At 34.0% G+C, this 17,711-nt stretch overlaps 2 protein-coding genes across 27 annotated transcripts; one reads left to right on the top strand and one right to left on the bottom strand.

Annotated features, from left to right (window-relative positions):
* Positions 1-954: 954 nt before the first annotated feature.
* Positions 955-9,745, top strand: LOC113856084 (cyclin-dependent kinase G-2). Of its 26 annotated transcripts, none has more exons than XM_027487752.1 (12): positions 984-1,154; positions 1,437-3,154; positions 3,807-3,942; positions 4,079-4,167; positions 4,247-4,269; positions 4,353-4,464; positions 4,554-4,660; positions 4,768-4,941; positions 5,029-5,391; positions 6,413-6,496; positions 8,851-8,937; positions 9,024-9,679. In XM_027487752.1, the coding sequence occupies exons 2-6, from the start codon at positions 1,449-1,451 to the stop codon at positions 4,433-4,435; spliced, it is 2,037 nt and encodes a 678-aa protein (XP_027343553.1). In that variant the 5' UTR covers positions 984-1,154; positions 1,437-1,448; the 3' UTR covers positions 4,436-4,464; positions 4,554-4,660; positions 4,768-4,941; positions 5,029-5,391; positions 6,413-6,496; positions 8,851-8,937; positions 9,024-9,679. The 26 variants fall into 26 exon arrangements, with proteins under 26 accessions (XP_027343529.1, XP_027343528.1, XP_027343534.1 ...); XM_027487754.1 differs by having other exon boundaries at positions 1,005-3,154; positions 5,029-5,136; positions 5,314-5,391; positions 9,028-9,677; XM_027487749.1 differs by having other exon boundaries at positions 975-3,154.
* A 1,438-nt stretch (positions 9,746-11,183) lies between these two features.
* LOC113856087 lies at positions 11,184-15,765 on the bottom strand. Its single transcript, XM_027487755.1, has 4 exons — positions 15,136-15,765; positions 14,249-14,680; positions 13,738-14,044; positions 11,184-12,468 (listed from the first exon to the last, which is right to left on the bottom strand). Exons 1-4 carry the CDS (start codon positions 15,658-15,660, stop codon positions 12,338-12,340), a joined length of 1,395 nt encoding a protein of 464 aa, XP_027343556.1. The 5' UTR covers positions 15,661-15,765; the 3' UTR covers positions 11,184-12,337.
* Positions 15,766-17,711: the final 1,946 nt, after the last annotated feature.

Genomic DNA, 17,711 nt, shown 5'->3' with positions numbered 1-17,711 from the left:
TTAAAATTCATGAAATTGTGGTGTTTAATAAATTAAGGAGTTAAAATCAAGAACAATGTCCTTGGAATTAATGATTAATTTTAAGTCCTACATATTAATGCAGACACGAGAAAAAAAAAACCAATATTTTTTGTGATGTTAAAAAATATAGATTCAAAAACGAATGACAAATAAAATACGAATATAATCCACTATTTAGGTTGTATTTGAAAAAAATTATTTATATTATTTTATTTATTTTTTATTAAAAATAAATTATTTTTAACTTATGATAATAAATTTTATAATCAAATCGAGTTTTTTTTACTCAAATATATCTTTTAAATCAAATGCTTGAGGGATAAATTTTTTTTAAAAATTCCTAAATTCATATTTTCAAGAATAATTTTGTAAATTTTGAAACAAATACATTTTAAATGTTAGCAAAAAGGAGTTTATTAACAAATTTTTGTATAATATTTGACATGTTATTTAAACTATATACAAATAAATATTCTTTTGCATTTCTTATTAATAAATATTTTTTAAAACATGTTAAATAAAGTCCCAGTAAGTAAGAGTGGTCGTTAAATAATATCATTCAATATAAGTCGTAAAAGTTGGAAATCAAATAAAAGAGAAAAAAAAAAAGAATAAAAATAGTTTTTAAGTTGGATTAAATTTTAGATTTAGTTTGAAAAATTGATATAAAACAAATCAAAGCTATATGTACTGATAATTTGTATTAAATTGTCACATCTTTTTATTTTTATGGTATTCTTTAAATTAATCTTATAATTTAATAGTATCTACAACTTTAAAAATTTTAAATTAATTTAAAATTTGTTTCTGTGTTTTATTTTTATCAAATAATTTTATGTTTTATATATTAAAAACGAATTTTAAATAAAACTTAATTTTAAAACAAAAACTTAATAAAACAAAATTAAATAAAATTTATCTCCTAATATTCGTAACGACAATAGATGGACGCGATCATTTGAGAAAAAAAGGGGTGCCCCGTTATTTTTCTGTTGTTCGTCACACGTTTTCTCTCTCTTTCTTTCGTTCCCTTCTTCGCAGTCGCGTCGCATCGCATCGCTTCGCTTAGCTTCGATTATTCGATTGCGTTGCCTTTCTCGCTCTTTCCCTTTCAATATTCAACTTCATCTTCGGTAAGCCCTTAACAATTTTTCTCTCGTTCTTCGCCTTCTCTCTCTCTTTTAATTGTCTAGGGTTACCATTCTAATCCCCTCTTTACCTTCATATTTTGCGTTCTTTCTATTATTTCTCTATTTCCCCTTTTCTTTTTTCTCTAATTGTCGTCAGATCTTACTTGCGTTCTTCAATTTTGAAATCTCTCGGATTCATTGTTTTTGGGCTTAGGGTTCTATATATAAAAAAAAAGTTTGTTGCTAAGGGGGATTAGGGTTTTCCCTTGGAATTTATCAATTTAGGTAGATAGATATATGGCTGCTGGCAGACATGGTGGTTATCGCGAGAACGAGTTTAAGGATCGTGAGTCCAATTTGGATGTTTCTAAGCGCGCTTTTGCGAATCCAAAAGAAGAGTACGATCGGGTTAGGAATGGTGGCCGCGATGTTGCTGTGGGTGGAAGCAGGGATGCAAGGGATAGGATTAGGGTGAGGCAGAAGGATATTAGGGAGAGGGAAGCTGTTAATGGCAGTTATCGGTCTTCGTCGAGTAGGAGTAACTCTGGAAGCAGTGGCGGTGGCAGCCTTGGCCCCCGCCGGTGTGATTTTTCTGTCAAGGCAATGGATAGAGAGCCTGGTGAACTTTCCAGTGAGAGTGGGTCTGATGATGCTATTGAATCAGAATCGGGGGTTAAAGACACCGAGGTTGCCATGTTTAAAGAAAACAGGACTCGGTCACCGCCCCCAAAGGAGAGGAAAAGGAAATTTTCGCCCATTGTGTGGGATCAGGATGACAAGGAGGTCAATGAGTCATCCAAAGTTAGGGTTTCCACCACTGCAGTGACAGCTCTTCCTCCCCCACCTCCGCTCTCAAAAGTGTTCCGTCAGACGCAGTCACCCAATGCTTTGTACAGTGGAGTTGAAATACATCCTGTCAAAAGCAGAGAAACTGGGGATCTTGAATTGCCAGCAGCTGCAAAGATAACTTTGCGCTCTCCTTCAGGTTTGCATTCCCCATCACCAAAACGGACCTGGGGTAATGACAGGGAAGTTGAACAGCCAGACGGTGAAGATTATGTTCCAACTCGCAATATTTCATCTTCAAGATGGGCAGCTGGGGATAGCTCTCCTGTTGATGAGGGTGAAATCCTCAACGGTGAGGAGATGCCTAAAAGGAGGAGGAGGCTGTCTCCTGAGATGTTGGATAATCGAGTGAGGAACAAGTTTCTGAGCCCAGAGGAAACTAAGATAGAAGGTCTTGAAGGAGCTAGAGTCAAATCATCTGAATCTGAAGAAAGAGGTATCCATGGGAGAACATCCAGCGGTGATGATCATCCTGGTATTGAATCAGAGAAGGATGACTATATGGAGATTGATGCTCAGGGTGGGAAAAGCGAAACCAGTGTTAGTCACTCAGACACAGATTCTGAAGATGAAGATGATAACCGGGAGACTCCAGAACCTCCAGTTCCACCACAAAGAACAGTCAACATGCTTCAGGGTTGTAGGAGTGTTGATGAGTTTGAGAGACTTAACAAGATAGATGAAGGAACATATGGTGTTGTATATAGGGCTAAAGATAAAAAGACTGGAGAAATTGTAGCATTGAAGAAAGTCAAGATGGAGAAGGAAAAGGAAGGCTTCCCACTAACTTCTCTTAGGGAAATAAACATTCTTCTTTCTTTTCACCATCCATCCATAGTTGATGTTAAAGAAGTAGTGGTAGGAAGTAGCCTTGATAGTATATTCATGGTCATGGAATATATGGAACATGATCTTAAAGGACTAATGGAGGCAATGAAGCAACCATTTAGCCAGAGTGAAGTGAAGTGCTTAATGATCCAGCTTTTAGAAGGTGTGAAGTATCTTCACGACAACTGGGTGCTTCATAGGGATTTGAAAACTTCAAATCTGCTTCTAAATAACAGGGGTGAGCTTAAAATTTGTGATTTTGGGTTGGCTCGTCAGTATGGGAGTCCTTTGAAACCGTATACACACCTGGTGGTTACTCTTTGGTATAGGTGAGTTATATTTTGCTTATGTATGCAATTTGTTTCTCTTTTACTCTCTCATCTCTCACTGGGTTTTAACATCATACGATAATTGGTATTACATTCTAAAGTATAGTTAATTGTGTTCTTTTGACTCTTGAAACCATGTGGTAATGTGATCATGTTCAATGAATTGTAATATAGAGGAAAACACCCACTTTCAAACACATTCTTTATGACTAGGTCAAAATTTATTGGAAATCATGTGATTTCAACTCCAAGTTTAATAATTCTCACTCATGTTTTTTGTAGTTTTCAATAAAATTACCAATAATTAAGAATGCATTAGAAAGAGCATGTTAAAAAGTGTGTTTCCAGCATTCTTCTTGTAATAAAACTAAATTTTATTTGAAGTTATGCAATAATAATTAAGTAGCCAATACTTAAGTTATTACTTGTTTTCTGACATTATTTAGGTAAATATTTACGTTCTTCCTTTTTATGCAGCAGCACCAATGCTTTTAACGAACATTCATATGAGCTTAGCTGTTAGTCTGTTATTGCACTGTGGTGTTGGTTATATTTTCCTTCAGCTTACCTGTATATCTTAATACATTTTTAACTACATTCTCTTGCAGTGATGAGAGATCATTTACCTAATAGTTCTCTAACTGTTTCTCAGGGCACCTGAACTTCTTCTGGGGGCAAAACAGTATTCAACTGCCATTGACATGTGGTCTTTAGGTTGTATAATGGCTGAGCTATTATCTAAGGAACCTTTGTTTAATGGGAAAACAGAATTTGATCAACTTGACAAGGTATATGCTTAATGTCATTTTTCTCATAGCAGATACATTCTCACTTTCAAAATTTTCCTACTTTAGGCGTCTTGTGCATAACATCTAGGTCTTAAAGTGGATGTTGCTCTATTGACTTCTGTTGTATTACTTGCAGATTTTCCGGATTCTTGGCACACCAAATGAAACAATTTGGCCTGGGTTCACAAAATTACCTGGAGTCAAGGTCAATTTCGTCAAGCACCAGTAAGTAATTATGATTTCCTTTATTTAAAACATTACTGTTTGATTGCATTGTGCTTATTTTTTGCCACTGTTTTCTCAGGCTTCCAACTTTGGGTGGTTCTGGTCTGACTATCTGGCCTCCCTTGGTGACTTGTACTGTTACGCAACTTTTCTATTTTTATTAACAACTGGAATGTTTCTTTCAGGTATAACCTCCTACGTAAAAAGTTTCCTGCCACATCATTCACTGGATCTCCAGTCCTTTCTGATTCTGGATTTGATCTGTTGAACAAGCTACTAACTTATGACCCTGAAAAGGTAAAGATTACACTGCATTAACTATATGAATTAATTTGGTAATAAATATTTGTCTGAATATTAAGAATAAAACCTACTAATATGTGCAGCGGATCACGGCTGAAGCTGCTCTCAATCATGAGTGGTTCCGTGAAGTTCCTCTTCCTAAGAGTAAAGAATTCATGCCTACATTTCCTGCTCAACATGCTCAGGACAGGTATTTTGATCTAATATCAAGCTGCTGGAGCCGTTAAGCAAATATTTGTTGAGTCTGTATTAAATCTATCAACAATTTTCATTTGACATGTTTCATCATATAAATAGGCGGATGAGGAGAGTATACAAGAGTCCAGATCCTTTAGAGGAGCAGCGCCGGAAGGAGTTGCAGATGGGTGAATCAGGGACTGGAGGAATTTTTGGCTGAGCATGATGGTGCTTACTAAAGCTATCTCTCAATAATCATTCTAACACACTCCACTGAATGTTTTAGTGTATGAGGTGAGGGTATGCACTGAACGGAAGTTGGAAGCATTGTTTGTTAGACGATCACTCGTGCTGTTTTTTAACAGGAACTTATTGGTTTAGTGGAGATGTATTCTTTTATCTCCTGGGAACCAGATTTCTTTCAGGTTAACATTCTTCATGCTTGGTCATTATATTGAAATGCATCTGGAACATGGCTTGCAGCTCAAGGTGTGGCATTATTGGCTTCTGAAATTAGGAATTATCAGTGTCTGCTGAAACTTATGTAACATATTTCATTGGCATATTGTAAACAAATTTTATCTGGTTGAGTATTAAAGCAATATGGATTTTGCTAGCAGCTATCACTTCTTTCTTTCTTTTTAATATTCACATTGTGTTTGCAAGAGACGGTTGGTTGGACGTGGAAGAGGACCTTCTGTGCATCTCATTGAAGATATTGATAGTGACATTATGCATTAAAAGGTAATTCATTCCTTTGATATCTTGGATATTGAGGAATGAGGATTTGTTTTGTCTGTGAGAGGGACTGTCTATGAATTGGAAGTTATCCTGCTAGCATGAACTGATTTTTAATTAGTTTTGCTCCTTTTTTTTGTTGGGGGTGGGGAGGGGTTTAAAATACTAGAGTTCTGTATGTAGTTTGCCACAAGATTGCTAGTTGCACAGATTATTGGTCTATCGTTAAAAGTCATCAATTGCATTTGAAGCAATCTTATGAATTTCATTTTGCGGAAGGTGTGGTTTACTATGTCGATTATTTTATTGTAGAGGCAAGACGCGTATTTATAATCAATCATCACTTCTTTGGAATTTAAATGGCTGCAATTTCTTTTTCTTTGAGTGCAATGTGGACATCTTAAAGGAAAATTACAATCCATTTTTTCATTGGACCGGAAGCATTAGATTTTTTATGCAGCAATTTATTTCTATCCTTGTTTATGATGACCTGTTTGATTTGTGATTTAAATTGTGAACACTGAAGCTTCAGTGAATATGTGGATGGGTCTCTTTTTTCCCATTTAACCAACTGGTTAGAAAATTCTTCCTTAATATACATGATGTCTAACAGCTGTGTTTTGAAAACATTTTTGTGCTCTTCTTGTTTGAACGGTTATTGTAATGTATTAACGACCTAAATATTTTAGATGCTGATTGTTGAGTCCAAACTGTTAATGGGCAGTTATTGATGTTTCTTAAATTACAAATCTCAGTTTTTTGTTTCTGGCTTCTTATATTTTACTTTTAACCTTATCCAGCAATGTTTTATTTTCATTCCTCTTCATCAAAAAGAATCATATAACTAATTTTCAGCCTTTTATCCCTCTAGTGAATTGTTGACAAAGAGTATCAAATTCTTTAATGCAAGAAGTGGAGAGTTAGCAAAACACTTCTCTTATTATCATATCTGTTCATCGTCTGAAGATTGAAGTTTAGACAAGTACAAGAATTTTTTTATGATATTTGTCTGCAAATGTCACTGCAGTACCAAAGCAAGCAGGTTGAGGAGGTTACCAGTATATCTTAAAGTATAGAACTTCAGTTAGTTGTTCCTTCAGGCTCTCTAGAGGTACAATGCAAACTTTGGTTTGTTTTGATGTTTCTTTCCAGTTGTTTCATCTTCATGGATTTTAAGATAAGAGTTCGTTTACATTTCTTGTGCTGTGGTAATTTCTTATATCTTATGGTCCCCTCACCGGTAGTTTTCCTAGAATGGGATATGTGATAGATAAGGACTATGAAGTATTATTGATTGCTTGAATGGTCTGTTAAATTTAAGGTGAAGTCTTGATTAAAGCATCTTCCAGAGCTTGTCCTAATCTGTGTTTTCTTGAGAAACTTTTATCCCTTCCTAACATTGCTTTGATGGGTTTAGAGTGGAAAGAAATGGAGTATATTGTTTTTGTAAAGCAAGAAAAATGAAGAGTCCTTTTGGTGTGTTGGGACCAACCCAAAAATACTTACCTCCTTCAGCGAGAGTATGGAATGAGAGTATTTCAACATCCGATTTACCCCCATTTTTGGTTTTTTCAATTCAGAATGAAAATAGCATATGGTCTGTTACATATTGAATTTGATGCACAATTTCAATAGCACAGCACGATGTTACTTTGCCAGGACATGAGTTCAGTAGAAAATGATTTTGTAAACAAAGTGTTCTTGAATCATTTACTTTCAAGACATTAAAATAAAAAGCATTAAGCTGAAAGAAAAATATTAATATTTTAAACAAGTTATTTTTATTAATTAATAGAAGTTCTTTCTGTATCATAGATATTGTCAATATTTTATTAAGAGAAAAAGTTTGTTTGGTTGTATGAATTTGAAAACAATTTTGAAAAAGAAGTGTTTACTAATGAATATTCAATCTAGGAGTGTTAATGAGATAATCGTCTAGAATACAGTGGAAACCCAAACCCACTCACAGAGACAGGATTCGTCAACCTCGCCAGATGTCTAGAAGCTTCCAATGAAAAAGGCTTCATAAGAAGAAAACCAAAGCTATCCTTATCAAGAATCAGAATGCAAGCAATTGAAACATTCTGTGCAGAATCACCATTGGAAGATGAGGCTCATCTTCCCTGTCAACTGATCAAAACCAAACCACTCTAATTCTGCAAAGGGATGGGAAAAATATTTTAGGTTGATGGTGTTGGGAATTCAAGTGTTATTACAAATTTGTGACTATGAAAACTGTTTTTGAAAGCATATCTAACTGTGTTTTTTAAAAACAATTTCCAGAGTTGTTTTCAAAGCATCAAATAGAAACAATTTGTCAGGATTTTTATATATATATATATTTTTTTTATTTTTTTTTATTTATTTTTTTTTTTTATTTTTTGAAAAAACAAAACTGCATTAAAAAACTGATCAAATAGGCTCTACGTCATTATATGATTCTCTGGCTAATTTATCCTAAAGGGTAAGAAAGTCTTTACATTCAAGTTATTTATTTCTTTTTACTCTCTTTTCTACTCATCCAAATAAGTAGAGAAAAACTTTAGTTTCATCTTATTTCTTTCTATGTAAACAAATTCTTTTCTACTCTATTTTTCTCATTTCTTTCTCTTATTTCTTCTCTGCTTCTTTTCTAAACCAAACAAAGTGCAAGGTGATAACTACGAAACTTTCCTTGGCTAGTTGGAAGAAAATTGACCAGGGTCTGGAAAATGTAAATTTCTGATTCCTGCTGGCTCTAACCTAGCCTTGGTATAAATGTTAGGTTCAGTAAATTTGTATCATTTCCTGTGCTTAAATTTATGTTCACTACAAGTTACTAAATTCTTATGCCTCTACAACTTGCACCATGCCCGAAATGTCTTCTGACTCGTGCTGCCTACCTGAAGCAGTTTAAAATGATGAATTTTGCAAGACGCAATCCCATCCTTATATTATGTGTTGTTGATGATAAATCAAATGGAATGTTGCTCTCTTGTCTAATGTTGTGGAGATTATTTATTGGCTAGTGTTAAAATATATCCCAGAGGTATTTTGCTGTTAAAATCAGGAGCACAAAACTAAATCTTGTTTGGTTCAATGGGGGGAATTTAATGGTGGTTAAATTGAAAGAGCTTGTCTGATAAAAATTGGATCTTGGGAATTAAATGTTTGGTTGCTTTATGGTTATCCATGATTTCTTTTTTTTTTTTTCAATTATCTTTTACCCAGTAAAGCAGTGAAGAAGTCAACCTCTTAACCAGTGGTATTATTAGTTTATTTATTGTTTACAATGTTCATACATCATTTTGTTGAGACATGTAACCCATTCTTTACTTTTATCTTCTGCTGACATCTACATATTGGGTGAGGGTTTACTTTTTTTATTTAAAGTGGGACCGTAGCTCCGCTTGTATGTCTTTTGCAATAATTGATGCATTTTTATGATGCTGAGGATGTAATCGAAAATTCTATTAATTGGTACAGCTGGGAGATGGGGTTGCTAAGAGATGTAATGCATCCACATCCCATATAGCATCATTTACTGGATGGGCGATGCAGTAAGCATAAGCTGTATGTTTTTTTTCCTCCTTTTTTTTTTATTCCTTTTCTGATGGTAAAAGGCAGGTTGTGACATCATGAAATATATATTCGTCTAGCAAGTGCTGTGGGGATTGTATTTGACAGGTTGCCTGTGTTCTACATGCGAATGTCCAATCAATTTTGCTTGCGGTCAGAACTGTAGCAATGTGATTGTTATATGCGATCACACCGTTGGTAAATGAGGACTGAACTATGTTGATGGATTTTGGGAGATGGTTAAAATGGATCAGTCAATTAGCAATTTTCTAGGAATTTGGGAGATAGATAATTAAAATGGTCAAAACATGGAAAAAGAATCAACCTTTTGTTTTTGGGAGGTGGGGTTCAAACCATAGGCATGCAGATGTGATTCTTGTCGCCCGTGGGTACTCTTTTTACTATGGTTTCTGCAAATGTTTCTATTTACATTTTACCTCATCTGTTTGCGAGGCATCACGTGAAGTTATTTTGTGCGACACAAGAATAAGGCATGGAACTAATTATTTTGAACTGGAATGAGTTTGAGGAGTTGAACTTTGCAAGGGTAACGAGGAGGATCATGTTATAATGAATTCAACATTAAAATGTTATTCAACTCGAAGGAATCAATTATCATTAGGGAGAAGGGATGGTGATTGCCGTAGTGGCCGTATACTTCCTTAATGACATGTAAATGGGTGTTGGGAAAATTTTTCTCTTCCAATTATTATAAATATGAATAACGTATTCTTATCTGAGTATCTTTGTTATACTGTTCTGCTTATAGAAGTAAACATATATTGGAAGGTAAGTATTACATACAGAATGTAGAAGTATAATAAGTAAGTATTTTTTTAATAATTTGTTACTTTTTCATGTTAAGAATTAGTTCGACGACTAATTATAACACAATTATGTATTTATTTTGAATATAATTTGTTTACATAACTGTTATGAGCTAAAATGCATGATTTATAATGCACTTGTGGTGTCATTCAAACAGAGTGCGCCTTTCTATACACACGGGACAGAAGACAACTGAATGAGATTTTCAAATTTAAATTTATCTTTATTATATGGATTTTTTTATTAAATTTAATTTTTTCAATTAAACAGATGACAAAAATTTATATTTGTTTACATGTTTATTCAAATTGAATCATATAGGGTTTTCGACTTCTGTGCCATGATATAAAATCTTGTATCGTTTAGACTTGAAAACAAATACGTACAAGGATAAAATCTATGTAACCTTCTTGATTGGTGCATATCTTATGTCCTAATGAAATATTGCATGCCTTGAATATTTACACAGCGATGTGACTATCATTTTAATGTTTACGTGTTAAACCCCTTATTTTTTTAGGTTTTAGATAAGAGTTGAACATAAAAACATTGTAAATTTTACATTGATCACCATTAAAAATTTAATTATAGTAGGTCTAGTTTTAAAACTTATGTTTGGAATGGATTTTAGCACCTTCAGCCTCGGCTATCATTTTGCTCGGAAAAAGTGTGCATTTTTTTTAGGCAAACGTGCTTATTTATTTTTGTAAAGTAGGTTTGACTGGAAGCAACAAGAATACAGCTTCTATAAAAAAATTAAATTTAAATTAGGATTAAATAAAAAGTATAATTACTTAATGCAAAAACAATTTTTTGATAAATAGGAATTCACGTTTTCCTTTTAGTTCAATTTTAGTCAAGATTTTAAATAAATTAAGATAAAATTATATATTTATAGAAAACAAGCAATGGTGTAATTTTATCTTTTAGAATAACTGAAAAAACTTTTGCCAAGAAATTGTGCGGAGTTTATCGTTGGAATGCTTAACTGTTCTCTAGCATAAATTCAATTTCCTTTTTCCTTTTGGGTCAAAACTCCGTTTTAGTTTTACAATCCACCACCGTTGGATCCCTCTCCTCCTCCCCCCCCCCCCCTCTCCCTCCTATTTTTGCCTGTTTTACCAATGTCCATACAATCATCCTCCACAGGACATCAATTATCTGAAAACTGATAAATTTAAAAGCCCCCTTGCTTCTCTGCCACTGGCGGTTTAGCATGAGAAATGGCACGTGAAATATTGCTAGTGCAGAAAATATTACTGTCTGGTTATTCTGGATGTGTTGGGTGCGGGGATTAGGGGCTTGCGTTGGCCACAGCTATTGACTTCCTGGGAGCATGTAGTTAAATAATTTCGTAATATGGAATTGATACTATTAACAGGTAATTACTTGTGGAAAGGAACCATTGTTTACGTAACAAACAAATTTCATTTAACAATTGATTAATGATTGCTGAATAAAAAATTGGCTGTTACTTTCTTGGAAAGAAATTACCAACTTTAATAGAGAAAATATAGGATTGGTGCGTGATCAGCAATGATTAGACACTTGTCTTTCGGAATAAGTAAACATTTTCTCCAAGCTTTCTCCTAATTTTAATAACTTGTTTTTGAGACTGGTGTATGGATACACGTTACTTGCAGGAAACAAGCTGTAGGCTGATCCGCTACCACCTCAGCAACTCAAAATTATTGTCTATTACATGATGCAAATTAGCCTTAACCACATTTTAAAAGAAAAATAAAACGTAGACTATACCAGATCTTGTAAGCAACATTACTTTGCAATATGACTGTCGACGGACACTTGCAGACACATGATTAGTTCTTAGTCTCAGTCACTCTTGTTAGCAGAGAACTTGGGTTCGACTCTTCCCCATATTCCTCACTTAAAATTTAAACTGATATGTACTTGCCCAACAAAAAGAGACTGAAGACTGAGCGTTACATCTATATGTGCCTTGCTCATGCTTCTAACTTCCAAAGCAAAAGATATGCAAATTCAGCAGAACACTCTTCAATGTCATGGTTGTCCAGAGACTGAAACATTCATGAATGGCAAGATAAGATTTATTCACAAATGGCAAGATAAGATTACATGCTATGATCCTTCCATTTCAATTGAGATAGTGCATACCTTAAGGTTATGAATAAAAACAATTTCTGAATGACTGCTTCGATGAGGCGTCAAGTAGGTAGAAAACCGCAATTGTCTTTTAAGCTAGTATAGATTTAAGGTAAGCTCTTTGGTTGCATTATGTGCAGAGTAGAAATCATTACATCAACGAAGAAAAGGGTGATGACGAGAGAAATGAGAATCAAGAGCAGAATTTTGGTGACATCTGTGTTGCTAGGCCACGTTTAAATCTCAAGTCTGGGACTGACGAGACAACTCTGTCTACCTCTTTGCAATTTGCACGGCTACTGTGTGCATATGCAACATTCTGGAACCATGGTTATCAGGAAGAATTATGGCTATTTGTGGAGAACTTTCAATCAAAATGATAATGGTAACCCATAAGACCTAAAACCAATGGGTTTCTTGTGTCAGCGAGCAAATTTTATCCTTAGATTAGCGTCTGACCGAGAACAAAGGTAACCAAACTTAATTCAAGGAAAAAGATTGTGTTGACTAGAGACCGGTCAACTGTCCATCCAAATATTGTGATTCCTCCTGGATTTGTCTGCAAATACATCACTGCATATTTAAAGGAATAAACATGAGACCACATAAGACATGCTAACAGCCGAAATTCACGCATTCCAACCACACAACAAGATTTCTCGACTTGAAAAATCACTCCAAAAACAGGTGGCATGGCAAGTCTCGTATATAATTTAGCTTGACTGCCAAGATATAGATAGTAAACAAAGTCATACGTAACATACATGTAAACAAGGAAAATTCAGAGAACTAATGCCACAGAAAAAAGGAGAAATTTCAAATTTGCAGAATCGGTGATTTATGTAATTATTTCAAGGACAATAGAATCCATATATGCAAAATGAAACTTTAGGCTTTCCATATTTCCTAGAGAGTTGACATGTTTATTTCACATTACATTACATATGGAAGATGGTTCTAAGAAGGTAATTTGTTAATTTAATCAGATAGTATCATAAATCAATGCTAACATAGCCAGCTGCTTTAAAACCAAGTAGCCACATGAAGCTAGTTTTTTGTCCATGAACATGAGAGATGAATAATACAGGTGAACATGAATTGGAAATAACCCTTTTACTGGAAATTACCAGACAAATGTTTTCCTTCTCTTAGACAAGTTAAATAACTCTTTAGCTGGACTATATGTTTACAATCTGCCTCAAAATGGACAAGATAAAGATGAAAATTTTACAATATAGGAATCACAAATTACTGAATCTAGAAAACTACTCTCTAGAAACATGTTTTCTTTGATCTGTCCAAGTTCTAAATTTACTTATCTGTCCTTGAAGTAATTCATCTAAATTAGGTTTTACCATACACCTAAACCATTTTTCACATTTCATGTAAAATTATCAGATTATTTCATGTTCTCATGCCAAATGTGTTATAAGAGACTATTTGGTTTGAAACCTATCACCTTGTTCTTTGTTTCCTGTTTTCAAAAGTTTGTATAAAATACAGTAAAAACAATAAAAAAATTTTTCCATTTTTTATACATTTAAAAAAAATAAAATAAAAACAAAGTGACATTTTTGTAATTTAGAGTGAAAAAAGAAAACATTTTCTTAAATTAAACAGCCCCTAAGATTGCACTAGTGAAGTATACTGGCTGTCTCTTTACACATTTAAAGTAGCTTGAAACTGTGCAAGAATCCCTGCATTGGCATCAAGTGTAAAATATTGTTTAAAATTTACAACCTACAGTAAAAGGGTATACTTGAAGGATATTTCTATACATATTCTGTTTTTGTCACTTGTAGAATTCATCAGTTTACAGAAGAAAGTGGGTGAATTACGTACCAAACGCTTGTCTTTTGTGATGTGAGGACACATAGGAAGCCCATTGGGTATTCATAGACATCCCAGAGTAATCCAATGACTCAAGATCACTTTCAGAAAAGTCTACATGTATTGAATTTAAATGGTTTGCCGCCTCCAAGCTACCTGCACTAGCAGAGCTTCTCAATTGAGATACATCAGAAGATGTGCATGTTAGCATTGCATGCCACCTGCTTGCATGTGAAACAATCCCTTGAGCTCTATGAGAAATTCTCGTCGCAGCATGCAGACAAATAATGATGCCCACCACCTGAACAAGTGTGGATACCTGAAACAAACAACAGTACAAATGAAATCGAATGTAAACCTTGAAAGCTCTAAACGTGTTAATTAAAGCATGAAACCACAGTGAAGGCTTTCTAAGAACCAAGACACTCCTTGAGAGCTGGATAGTAAGGTGAAATGCAAGGAAAGGAGCTAGTTCCTTCAATCTAAATGCATAAACACTTTGAACATAAGGAGTTGAACTTACAGCAAAATCTCCACCATTAATTAAGGTAAGAATTTCACGATATCCAGTGACCTGCAACAGAGTCACAACTTGGCTAGCTGTGACAACCAAGAACTCTAGAAGAAGATAGATTCTGAACCTATGACTAATCTTGGAGAGATGATAGCGCAACCGAATGTGCTCCTCCAGAAAAACTAACACATCGTTTTCCCTTTGCAAGAGCTTCCCATAATCATCAAAGTGAATGACTTGCAAATTGCAGACCAAGTGAAACAAAATGCAGGCCGTGAGAGAGATTGCACTCATATAGGTCCAAGATATAATCAATGCTGAGAAAATAGCAAGTGAGAGCCACCAAGACCCATGTTGTACATACGAAATGCGAATGATTTCTCTCACTGTCTTCAGAAGGAAACACGGCAACACCCATAGAATGACCAAGCGCAAAGATCCCTACGAACAGGGGAAAATAATAAAGCAATTTTTAGATCTACTTGAATATAATTCCCTGGAATTTATATTTGAATAAAGAAACGAGAATGGTTAGTTTTCGTTTCTAAATTAAGAGAATAATATCGCGTTCATAAAAATAAACAAGGAAAAACTTAATGAAGCATTGCACGATAATCTTAATATTGCACCTTAACCCCTCTCATTGTGAAAAATTCTGAAATAATAATTACCCCTCCGAAATCTAACGACATTGGAAAGAAAAACAACAAGCAGCAAATTACCATAATAATTTTAACCCTAACAACGTAAAATAGAATAGAAAAAATAATAAAAAATAAATGAAAACGTTTTCAGCTAAAGCTCGTTTATCTTACACATCAAGCAGAACATTGAAATCAAAGAGAATAAATAATAATAAGATCAGTGATTAAGCAAGGAAATCGGAATCATCGTACCGAAATCTGAGCCACGTAATCGCGATGAAAGCAATGCATCTGTCCAGAGTAGCGGTCAACAAAGAGGAACCTTCGTAGACCATACTTGCGAAGATTATGTGAAAGACAAAGCAAAGAAACGGCGGCGAGGCTCGCCTGAAACGCCACGATAACCATCTCGAAGTTCTGTATCTCGTACTTCAAGCACTCGGAACACCCGCACATGGACAGAGCCACCAGCGGCGCCACCACCCCCACCGCCGCGAAAACACTCCAGGAGACCACTAAACTCAACGGCGAATCCTGGTTGAACCCTAACACCGTCAGAAACAATTCCAACCGCGCCAGACTCTCCTCCACTTCACTCTCCTCCGTTTCACTCTCACCATTAGCGTTACCGTCACCGTCTTCATTCTTATTTTTATTATTAATATCATTATTATTATTACTATCCTCCTCTTCTTGTCGTTGCTGATTTGATAGTAGAAGCGGTGTTTCAATGTTAGGTGGTTCCTCTGTTTGTATTTGCAGATTCAGATTCCTCATTCTCGCGCCTTCGTTTTTCGTTAATCTATCAAACTCCAAACCCTTACTTCGCTTCTCTCTCTCTCTCTCCCTCGCAGCTTCTTTCTCGTTCCCCTCGCCCGCGAACGAATCAGATCGCCAACAACAATACTTGAATATGGTGTGGCGCCGAATCGGGCGATGCTTTGCAATTTGTGTAGGATCGTGACGCGTGGCAGAAATGGGAAATACCATCCGTTGGATCAAATCGCGAAAATGAGAAGACACGGCGTGGGTATTGCTGATTTCTGAAGCAGTTGTCAAAGACGTTGACTGGCCATTCCGAATCAATTATTTATTTCCTTACCCCCCACTCCTGTCTCATATGCCTTCCATAACTCTCCTTTTAATTTTATCATATTAATCACTTTTTCATTATCAAATTTTATCATCAAATATAATACTAATGCTCCTTTAATCACCTTTTCAATAACTTTTGTTAACATTCACTTCACACAACCTATGTATCTTCCTAATTCTAGAACGTGACAAACACAGGAGGTTTTCTCTGACAATATAAAAATACAAAAACAAGTATGATAAATGTATGAATAAAAAATATAATAAGAGGTGCCTTTATATTTAAAATTGACAATTTTAATTTATAAAATATGATTTGATATTTCAAATCTGATGTAAAAAAATATATAATAATTAATGTAAAAAAGTGGTTCAACTTTTAATATTTTTAAAATAAAAATGATATGTTATTCATAAATAAAAATAGCAATGGGTTCGAATAATTTTCATACAAAAACAAAATGAAATGGTGCCTGTCGTTTAAGGGATGGAGAATAAATAAGGGTCGTACGTCGAATGCAATTTTCTTGAAAATATTTCGTACTAAATAGTAATTTCCAAAAAAAAAAAAATAGTATAAGTATTCTTTAAAATCACAGATATTTTTTTATAAAAGATAATATTGTTTAAAACAGATAAAATTAGTACAGACAATACATTTTTCTATCTAAATATTTAACGAGACTATATATAATATTATTGAAATAAGACAACAATTTAAGTTGTTTTTAAATAAACGTATGAAGGCTAAATTACGTCATTAACTTTGGCTATTATACAAAGGATGTCAACCGATGGGTTTGAATTTCGGATAATAACATGTGTTAGGGTATATTTAAAACTTTTGTTGAACCTATTTGGATAATTTTCGTCTTACAAGATTAAATTATTCTTATGCAATTACATACAATAGTTGGAATTCTTAAACGAAACAACATTGCTCCCCTCCTCAGTCTTAATGAGAGTGGCAAGGGTTTTTGCAATTAGTTTGAATTGATTTTTAGCAACAAAAAAAAAAAATTGATTATAAAAAAATATGTTATAAAAAAATATTAAAATTAAACTAATATATTTTTTTATTAACATATTTTATAATAACTTTTATTTGACAGGGGTTGATAGTTGATAGCACAGAAGTGGGATTGGGAATAACAACACGAAAATAGTAAGTGGGGAATGGTGATGGATGCCCCAACTTTATGAAGTCTCTATCTTCATTATTGCAAGTGACATCAACACAATGGGGTCCATACACCATTGCTCCCCAAATATTAAACCATGGTAGACACGGTTTCTATCACGTGTCATCGCCGTTATTATAATGAAATAATCTAACCTAATTAGAAAATAAAAAAGACTTAATTACCTTGTAAAATAAATAACTCTATTATAGATATACTAATAAAATTAAATTTTTATATTGAAATTTGTGGCAATATATGCACCTAACCCCCATTTTTTATTTTTTATTTTTAAATTAATGTTCTCACTAACCTTGACAGCAAACCATGATGAAAATACACCCATAGTTGTTAGATGAAAAGAAAAGAACTCGTCAATTTAGATATTAGCGGAGAAATATATAAACATTGATTTGACGCAAACATTATAATTAATAAAGTTAAAATAAATATAATTTCACAACTATGTAAACATAAATATAAACAAGCAGTTAAACTATCCAAGCAAGTGTGTTTAGAAATATGTTAAAACACCTAACATTAAAATAAATA

The sequence above is a fragment of the Abrus precatorius genome, unplaced genomic scaffold, assembly GCF_003935025.1.
Source record: "Abrus precatorius isolate BTA unplaced genomic scaffold, Abrus_2018 Scaffold11, whole genome shotgun sequence".
NCBI lineage: Eukaryota > Viridiplantae > Streptophyta > Magnoliopsida > Fabales > Fabaceae > Abrus > Abrus precatorius.
Note: the sequence above shows the minus strand (reverse complement) of the source record. Positions and strands in the feature narration are given on the sequence as shown.